The sequence below is a fragment of the Alligator sinensis genome, unplaced genomic scaffold (assembly GCF_000455745.1).
Source record: "Alligator sinensis unplaced genomic scaffold, ASM45574v1 scaffold853_1, whole genome shotgun sequence".
Classification (NCBI taxonomy): domain Eukaryota; kingdom Metazoa; phylum Chordata; order Crocodylia; family Alligatoridae; genus Alligator; species Alligator sinensis.
Genome location: NW_005842005.1, coordinates 1,277,190 through 1,287,513, shown reverse-complemented (window position 1 = coordinate 1,287,513; position 10,324 = coordinate 1,277,190). Strand labels below are relative to the sequence as shown.

Sequence of the window (10,324 nt, the reverse complement as noted above, 5' to 3'; positions counted from 1 at the left end):
AAAGAGGGAGAGGGAACCGGGGCAGCTGTAGGGCATTGGGAAGGGGTTTTTTCCTCCTCCCATCTCTATTTAGCCACGCCAGGTGGGAGCCACGCTCCCAAGCTGGGCGAACAGGCCAGCAAACAGGCACTCTCATCAAAGAGTGCACCAGAGTTTGTGCGGGAGTTCACATAGGGAAGAGAGCAGCAGGGGCCAGAGATTCCACGCATCAGACTCAGAGGTTTCAGACAGACTCTACAGAGCCCTCAAGTGAGTGTACATAAAAGAAACTTTAATGGGGGCGGTAACTCGGAGCATAGCCAGGGACCCTGCCCCAATGCTGCCTCCTGCCCGGAGCTCCACTGAGGCTTCCACCCAGATGAAGCCCTTGGGTGGGTCGGTGGCAACTGGGCCTCCTGCCTGCAGAGGTGCCTGGTGGGTCCACAAGGGCCCAGGGGTAGCGGAGGGGCAGGGGGTTCCCTCACTTGTCCCACATGTGCCCAGATTGAGGCCCTGGTGGGGCAGGTGAGGGAACTCCAAGCAGAGGTGAGCAGGCTGTGGGGGATCTGGGTGACTGAGGAGGAGATTAGTGGGTAGTTCCATTCTCTGCAGATCCGCACACTTGGAGGGAAGGCATCACAGGAGAGAGCTGATGAGGACGGATGGCAGACAGTCACCTCAAGGACTAGATGTTGTAAAGCCAGCGTGACTCCTTCAGTTCAGCTGGAGAACAGATTTGAGGCCCTAAAATCACTGCCAGAGAGCATGGTAGTAGAGGCCGCACCTACAGATACCACCAAGCCAACTGAGACAGAACCACGCAGCTGGAGGAGAAGGCATTGGGTCATCATGGTAGATGACTCCCTCCTGCAAGGAATGGAGGGAGCCATCTGCCACCCAGATCCCACAGTACGGGAGGTATGCTGCCTGCCCAGAGCCCAGATTTGTGGCGTCACAACGAGGGTTCCAGACCTGATCAGGCTCTCTAACTACTATCCCATGGTCCTCATCCATGTGGGAACAAATGACACAGCCGGGCAGGGTCATGCGTGACTACATGGAGCTGGGAACCAGGCTCAGAGGTTCAGGAGCACAGGTGGTCTTCTCATCCATTCTACCAGTCAGAGGTCAGGGACAGCACCACAGCAACTGCACTACAGAAGTCAACTCGCAGCTTCGGAGCTGGTGTCACCACACGGGATTTGGGTTCCTTGATCACGACCTGCACTTCCAGGATACAGCCTTGTTCGGGTGAGACGGACTACATCTCTCTCCAAGAGGTAAGAGTCTCTTCTCTTACAGGTTGGCTATGGGGATGATGATGACAGGGAAAGGCCAGGTACGACAAACCATGAGCCATTCACTGGAGCAGTCCAGGTAAGTAACAAGGGCCCCACTAGCCAACAGAATGCGAGGTTAGCAGAGGCACCTATAGGGGGGTTTAGATGCCTCTATACCAATGCTAGGAGCATGGGGAACAAGCAAGAGGAACTTGCACTCCTCCTGGCAAATAAAGAATTTGACCTGGTTGGTCTAACAGAAACCTGGTGGGATCCTACCCATGACTGGGCAGTGGGCAATAAGGGCTACAGGCTGTACAGACAGGACAGAGTGGGGAAAAAAGGCGGGGGGGGCGGACAAGTTGCTGTCTATGTTAAGGAACAATATACATCTTCCATAGTCAAACTGGGACAAGAAGGGCAAATTGAGGTATTATGGGTCAGATTACGGAGGGTCGGGGAGAAAGAAACCTAGTAGTGTAGGGGTCTATTACAGACCCCCACACCTGGGGGACAAGTTAGACCTAGAATTCTCGAGGCAGCTCTCAGAGGCAGTGTGCTCAAAGGACCTGGTTGTCATGGGGGACTTAAACTTCCCAGACATCTGCTGGGCGAAGCAGGCAGCCAGGTCTGCCCATTCACGTAAGTTTTTAACCTCCTTACAAGACTTTCACCTATCGCAGGGGGTATACATCTCCACCAGGGGTAATGCCTTGCTAGAGTTGGTATTGGCCACATGGGATGTCTTGGTGGGGGATATGCAGGTGCAAGGTAACCTAGGGGATAGTGACCACCTATTGACAGAGTTCACTATCTGGCGAGAGGTGGGGAAGATAACTAGTAGGGCAGAAGCGCTGGACTTCAGGAAGGCCAACTTTGGTAAACTCAGGAAATTAGTTAGGGTAGGATTAACTGGTAATAGCCTCGCAGAGATGGGAGTCCAGGAAGTGTGGGCGTTTCTCAAACGGGCGTTTTTCAAGGGACTAATCCTGCAGGCACAAAAAAAGACTATCCTGGTCCACATAACAGGAGGCAAAAAAGCAAAGAAACCCTCTTGGCTGAGCAGGGAAATCCAGGAGAGCCTGATGAGGAAAAAAAGAGGCCTATAGGCTGTGGAAGCAGGGGGCAGTCACCAAGGAGGAGTTCACCTGCTTGGCTCGAGCCTGCAGGGAAGCAGTGAGGACATCTCCAAAGCGGAGATGGAACTTAGGCTGGCGACAAAATTCAAGGATAACGAAAAGGCATTTTTAAGTACATAGGCAGCAGTTGGCTCGAGCCTGCAGGGAAGCAGTGAGGACATCTCCAAAGCGGAGATGGAACTTAGGCTGGCGACAAAATTCAAGGATAACGAAAAGGCATTTTTAAGTACATAGGCAGCAGAAAGAAAATGCAGGATAACTTAGGACCACTTCAGGATGAACAAGGACAACTGGTAACAGATAGGATGGCTAAAGCAGAGATTCTAAATGAATTCTTTGCATCAGTGTTCCTGGACACGAATACAAATACGCATCCCATTAGGACTTTAGACAAGCCCAGGATAGATACCAACCCACCAGCGGTGCATGCAGACCTAGTAAGGGGGCATCTGGAGGGGCTGAATGTATTTAAGTCAACAGGCCCTGATGATCTTCACCCTAGGGTACTTAGGGAATTAGCTGGAGTCATAGTGGACCCGCTAGCACAACTGTTTGAGCACTCATGGCGCTCAGAACAAGTCCCAAAGGATTGGAAAAGGGCCAATGTGGTCCCTATTTTCAAGAAGGGGAGGAAGGAGGAACCAGGTAACTATAGGCCAGTTAGCCTCACCTCTATTCTTGGCAAGACCTTTGAGAAAATAGTTAAAGATCACATTTGTGGGGGACCAGTGGGTAAAGTAGTGCTAAGGGGCAATCAGCATGGGTTCATAGCAGGCAGATCCTGCCTGACCAACCTAGTTTCATTTTATAACCAGGTCACAAAATGCTTGGATGAGGAAACAGAGGTAGATGTTGTTTGCCTGGAATTTAAAAAGGCCTTTGACACAGTGTCACACCCAATTCTTATAAATAAACTAAAAAACTGCAATGTAGATTATTACACAGTCTCGTGGATGGGAAATTGGTTTATGGGATGCACCCAGATAGTGGTAGTAGATGGGTCAGTTTCTACCTGGAGAAATGTAGGCCGCGGAGTCCCCCAAGGCTCTGTCCTGGGACCGGTACTATTCAATATTTTCATTAGTGACTTGGATGAGGGAGTAGTAAGCACCCTGTCCAAGTTTGCTGACGACACAAAACTGTGGGGGGAGGTAAACACACTAGAGGGCAGGGAGCAAATCCAAGTGGATTTGGCCAGGCTGGGGAGATTGGCAGAACAGAATAGGATGCAGTTGAACAAGGATAAGTCTCATGTGTTGCACCTGGGGAGGAAGAATCATCAACGCTCCTACAGTCTGAGAGGGACCATTCTAAGCAGCACAGCTGTGGTAAGGGACCTCGGAGTCATAATCAACTCCCAAATGAACACGAGTCACCAATGTGATGCGGTAATAAGTAAAGCGAACCGCGCTCTTTCTTGCTTAAGTAGGTGCATCACAAACAGGTCTGGGGAGGTGATACTTCCCCTCTATGCGGCATTGGTCAGGCCACAGCTGACTGCATTCAGTTTTGGTCGCCGCACTTCAGGAGGGATGTGGTTAACCTGGAAAGGGTTCAGAGGAGGGCCACCCGTCTGGTTAAAGGCCTACAGAAAAAACCCTATGTGGACCGACTGGGAGACCTGAACCTCTTTAGCCTCCACAAGAGGAGGCTGAGAGATGATCTTGTGGCAACTTACAAACTCATCCGGGGGGGGGGCAGCAGGAAGTGGGAAATATGATGTTTACCAGGGCGACAGTTGGGGTAACTAGAAACAATGGATACAAGTTAAAAGAGAGCAAATTCAGGCTGGACATCAGGAAAAAGTTCTTTACAGTGAGGGTTGCCAAAATATGGAATAGGCTTCCAAGGGAGGTGGTGTTGTCCCCTTCCTTGGAAATACTCAAAAGGAGATGGGACAGACATCTGGCTGGGGTGATCTGACCCTAGCTCTCTTTCCTGTCCAGGGCAGGGGGTCAGACTTGATGATCTAAGAGGTCCCTTCCGACCCTAATAACTATAACTATGAAACTATATGCTGCAATAATATAGTAGTATCTTTCCTAGTGTACTGCATGGTTGCTAGCAAGGAACAAAGCATTCTGGGTTGAATTTTTGTAGATGCATTTACTTCTGTGTATTGTAATCAGCATTCTCTACTTCATCTAAGGACATGCTTCCCTAATCTCCAAATTCAGTATTTTGTTCTTCATATGTAACTGATCCATGGTACCGAAATAGCTAGCATCTTCGATGCATAAAAATTAAACTATATGGAGTCATTGAAAAATAGCATTTAAAAACAGTCAACTAGTTATGTCATTGCAATGCATTGGAGGTCTTTTCCCATAAATTAGTTTGTATTCTGAATGCATGTAATTGAAAACAGTAATTTCTCTTACCTATCCGAGCAAGCCAGATTTATGGCCCCTGCAATCCACATGTTTGTGTGTGCATATACACGAGTTAATCAACTCAATGCTTATTACAAAACAGACTACAAGGTACACTGTAGGCAGAGCCAGGTACACAAAACACTCCAGTTTGGGTTTTGTTCCAGTCCGGTCATTAGTTTCACAGCAAGTGTTTCATACAAAAAACTGGCTTCTTTGTAGACCTGTTTTTGTTTGCTTGTTTTGACTTCTTTTCAAGACTATAATACTTCCCCTGAAAGAGGAAACCCTGACTATCCAATTCTGAACTCAAGCTGGTTTACATCAGTGTCAGTCCATTGCTTTCAAAGGAATTATTCCTAATGGAAGTGATGACTGAGTATGCCCAGGGTGTGTTCTATTTTCTGGTTGAGACTGCAAGAAACAGCTGGAGTGTATTAATGCAGCAGTTTTGCCTTTTTTAAGCCACTTTGATTCTCTGTGGCAAGGTAGCAAAACAGCAACTAATACTATACTGAGTAAGGTACTGCACAAAATCCAGGTATGAACATATGCTCTTAGAATAGACTCGTGTTACAAACAGTTTTTGTTCTTTAAATGGAGATAATAGGGATTGATCTTTAACTTCTGTGAAAAAGAAAAGCTCCCTGCAATTTTGCCTGCTATATCACCATCATTAATGATTTTTTTTAAAATATAAAAATCAGGCTCTATATTTATAGGTCAATTAAAAATATATATACTGAGATCCACAAAAAAGAGCAGCTTTGGTCCACATGCCTTTAAAATTTAACAGCCTGAAGCAAAAATTCTAGGAGCAGGAGTGCTGATGGTATCCATCTGTGCCATTATATATGAAATTCACAGAACAATGCAATCAAACCTGACAAATCCTGGAAACTGAGAGCTATATCTACAGGGAACAAAACAATAACAACAACAACAACAAGCTTTTGTAACTCAGCAAGAAGGAGAACAAGAGAAAAAAAGAGGTAAAAACAAAGATATGAAGCATTTACTTTATCACAAAATTGTCTAACATTTATTTGCGTGCTAAAATTGGCAAACATGAAAAATAAGTCACCTAAGCCTATGTGCCCCCCTCCTCCCCCCATAAAAAGACCTATCCTGCTAATACCCAAGAACAATGTTCTGTGCCACGAAGCTAGCCAGATGTGTAGGCCAAGATTTTCAATAGTGATTGTGGGACCTCAGTATCTGAAAGCAAAATCTGAGTCACCTGAAAATCAGGCTGTCTTAGGTTGTCTGAGTCTTGGCACTAATGGCAGCCAAAAATTGCTTGTTGTTTCTGAACATCTTGGTCTAGTCCAATAAACACATTAATTAAATTAAATGAAGTAACGGTGAAATGAAATTAAATGAAAAATATGAACTATATTCAGCTAGCCCCTAGCATAAATATTCATTCCACTGCATTGAAGTACTCTCCTACCATCATTTCCTAGGACATTGCAACATAACTACTGTATTCTCTATTTCCTTCTTTGGGAGCAGAGGATTCCAGCTGTTGTCCCAGTTATGTTGGCAATTATATTCTGTGATATTAAGGTATTACAGGGTATAGTAAAGCAAGACATTAAATCAAACTTAATGTATAGCCTTGCTTTTTCCCCATTCTGTAAATTTCAAACTCATCATATCACTGTTTTGGAAAAGAACATTTACGTTCCATAGAGTTCATTGCTACAGTCCAATAATGGACTGACTCTAGGGCACTCTCCTATTGCACACACTTGAGTTACAATGCTAAAACTCAAGATTAAGATTAAAGATAATCTAAAAGTGCAGAAAATCAAAATGAGAAACTTTTGGAATAGTCCAACCCAAGAAAAGATTTACATTGCTTTGCTAAGTCACTGCCCAAATGCCAATCATCAGGAAGGAAACAAGTTTGAGGTACAAACTCGGGACCTGGCTACTTTGCTGAGGCTCAGAACACTAGCCCTCTCCATTGCATTAGCAATGATGTTAGCCTCTAGCTTTTATTTCTTTGAGAAGTGGCATTTATGAGTAGAATCATCTTGGCTATGGTTAGATTTAATTTCATAACCAGATGTCATCATGAATGCTAATCTAACAGGTTAGAAGCAAAGTTAAATTTACCAGATTTCTATTACAAGATTCTTCCTCCACTAGCACCCAATCTTCATAGCTTGGACTCTTTCAAAATCACTGTAAACCCCAACTGGAAATAGTTTTACCTATAACTTCAGAATCAGATTAAGCAGTGCCATGATTTTTGGCAATAAAAGGTACAGTAAGGCAAGGGAAGGAGGAGAGTATAGTTTGTAGAGGAAGGCTAAAGGAGGAAACATCTACAAATGCTTTTAAATGAGTGAAATTTAATCCCCTTACTGATCGTATTAGTTGACCTCACCTTCATTTATGTCATGAGCTTCACTTGTTAAGGTCTCTTCTTCCTCATCTGTACTGGAATCACTGGGTTCAGGTTCAGAATTCAAGTGATAATCATTTTCAATTGCTTCTGCTATTTTCTCTTGGACAGACTTGCAATCTTCAAAAAATATCACAGAATTACAAAACAGAGAGCAAGTAGGGAAAATCATCAAAAAGCATAAAGGGGAAAGAAATTGTGCAATTATCTTAAACAAAATTAACAAGATCTACAATACTAGTGCAGGGTTAATTAAAATCCAGTAAACCATCACCAGGGATAATGCTTTGAATTATATTAAAATCAAAAGACAACTATATATATATAAAATACAAGAGACTCTACAAACATGCAGGCAGAAATCAGGCACAAACTATCACAAAGCAGCAAGACTACTTTTATCAAGATGTTTGCATGCACAAGCAACGATATTTGATAAACGGAAAAACCTTTATTTTTCTGCTTTATACCATAATTGTACATGCTAAATCTTCATATGCACTTCTGATGGTTCTTCCAATTCCCCAGATGAGAATTATTTCAAGTCTGATGTTTGTATTCATGCATGAAATTTCTGAATGTAAATACCCGTGCATGAGCACCAAAATATATACTATTCCTAAATGCAACTATATACGTAGATACAAGGCTAGCGTTTTCTTCTATAATCGAGACATACCTGTGCAACTGCAGCAGCATAGTTAAAGCTGTGCTATGATTTCCAGAATTGTTTACATATGTGAGCTGGGTAATTTCACAATCATATTCTGTGTTTGTAGAAAAAACCCAGCTTTTTATTGAAAAAAGTATTTACATAGATGCTGCAAATAAGTTGCTTACACATAAAGACAGACTGCCTGCCTGGCGTTTCTCCAAAACTCTTTTGTGTTTCAATCCCTGCTCCTCCTCCCAAGTTCCAAGCAGTTTACTAGATCTTTCACCAATTTTTTGTTGTATCTTTTGTGCAAGTACTTTTGAGTTGCTGGGGGGCAGTTGATAGTACTATATGTAACCAACCCTAGAGGCATGCCCCCTTACTGTTTGCATCATAATTCTCTGAACTAATATACAGCTCTTCTTGTGTTAGCAGGGGACTTGATTCCACCCTTCTGTTGTCTGTAGTCTGTTGGTAGAGGTCTGTTGGGCCCCTGCATTGCTCACATACCTAATTTCTTCTGACTCTCCTTTATCAAGGCAGCTGATGCTTGAAGCTCTTTCCATCTTCCTGGTGCTTGCCCTGTCTCTCTGGGTTTGCTGAATGCTTGCTGCTACTCTACGTTTGGTTCTGGTTTCATTTCTACCAATGTTATGAGTCAACAGCCATTTTAAATTACTTGTGTCCTGCTGCAGCCTGAACCAGCTGCTTTTTACCCTTGTGTTACACAAAGCTATTTGGCATTTGGGTACTGACCTGCTTTTCAATATTATGTGGCCTCTTTTTGGCTTCTTTAATGGTAGAGGGCTGCTCAACTTACTTGGAGTCCTCCAAGCTGTTCTCTGTACCATCACTCGTTCCTCCACTAGACTGCAGTAGACTTGCTTCTCTGACCCATTACTCAGTAAGTTGGACTACAATCTAGACACAGGGGGAGTGTCTAGATGAGCATGTACATGCATTGCCCTAGGGACAAATAACAGCGGCACATATTAGTGCACATATTAGTCCCTGGGGAACACCCCTGCACGTGTGCTCTGGCACGGGGCAAGTTGTCCCGGGTGGAGTAGGGGAGGCTGGGACCAGCACCTGGACTTACTCCTTACCTAGGGCCCTGAGGGAACTGCAGCAGCATCAATCCATGCACATGGGGGGAAAGAGGGAGGCGAGGCTGGGGTCAATACCTGGGTTGATCCATTATTCTGTGTATTGGACTACAATCCAGACAAGTGAGCATGTGTGTTTCCCTGAGGACAAACAGCAGTGGCACATATTTGTGCTGCTGCTATTTCTCCCCCGGGGAATGCACATTCCTGCCTATGCAGATGTGCCCAGGGAGGCTGTACTGTGATGATGCAGTAGTAGGTGGAAATGCCTTCCCATCTGTTTTGTGTTTGTTGTAGCTGTCTTTGCTACCAGCTCTGCTTTCTTATTGCTCTTAGGTAGCAAAAGAAAGACATCTTGAGCCAGATTCTGTTCCACCTATTGGACACTTGAGCAGTTATGCACCTAAGTATGATTCTTTTCCACCCTGACCAAGTCCCTGAAACAGAGTTCATGCAAAAAGTGAATGGGTCCTCCTCCTCCTCACTTTTTTTTGTGACTCAAGTTCTAGATAATGGTGTGTTCTAAAAGTATATGCATTAATGGATGGAATAGAATTGCACTTAGTTGCCTAAGTCCACATAGATACCCAAGTAGAATAAAATATGGTCCCTTGTGGTCAAATTTATGTGGCACTGCTTCACTTAAACTCTGCTGCAATCCACTGAGATACGTTGTCCTGTTGCTTAAAGTGGACAAGTCTGTTCTGATCCTTTGGCAGGGTCAGGATGAGACTTCATGATGCTGCAGAATCTCCTTCCATGGTCAATCACTATACTCTTCACATACATCATATTGTATTTTCTCAATGCCCAATACTACCTGCCAAAAGCTATGGCAATGTTGTCAGGAAGCTGATTGCTCACTTTGCACAGCATACCAGGGCACTTTCTTGATATCAGAAGCAGAGCCAACTTTTGCCCTGCATAAATCAGGTAGCATACCCTCAGCCATTAGTAAATGGGTAGTTATTATTTTTCAATATTCTGTTCAGGATCTTCAGTCAGTGCAGATTTACTGAAGGTTTCCTTTCCACTCCTATACTGCTGATCCACTCTATGGTAGTTTCAATGAATGTAACTATGCCTCTTCTTTACAGGCTTGCACTTGCCAGTTCTTTGTTCAGTGGCTCTGTCAGGGCTATGGTACCTTCTATTTCAGGAGACCCATGTACTGTACACGGTCCATTTCCAACTTCATTTTGCCCTCTGGACATAGAGCTCCTCAAAATATGGCCTGATATTCTGTGAGCAGGCTGAGTTTGTTCTCTCTTTTCTCTCCCACTGAGGTCTTTCTGTTGTTGTACTGAGATCAAATCCATTGTATGTACTGCCCTGGCTAGTCCTCTACTGGGTATGAGTCTGAATCTAACTTACAAA

General features: G+C 44.3%; 1 protein-coding gene across 3 annotated transcripts in view; it reads right to left on the bottom strand.

Annotated features, from left to right (window-relative positions):
- Positions 1-10,324, bottom strand: part of ERICH3 (glutamate rich 3) — an 81,429-nt gene that overhangs the window by 7,693 nt on the left and 63,412 nt on the right. For all 3 annotated transcript variants that reach the window (XM_025201828.1, XM_025201826.1, XM_025201827.1), the window contains one exon: positions 7,169-7,306. In XM_025201828.1, coding sequence (XP_025057613.1) covers positions 7,169-7,306 — 138 coding nt within the window. The remainder of the gene's footprint in view (positions 1-7,168; positions 7,307-10,324) is intronic.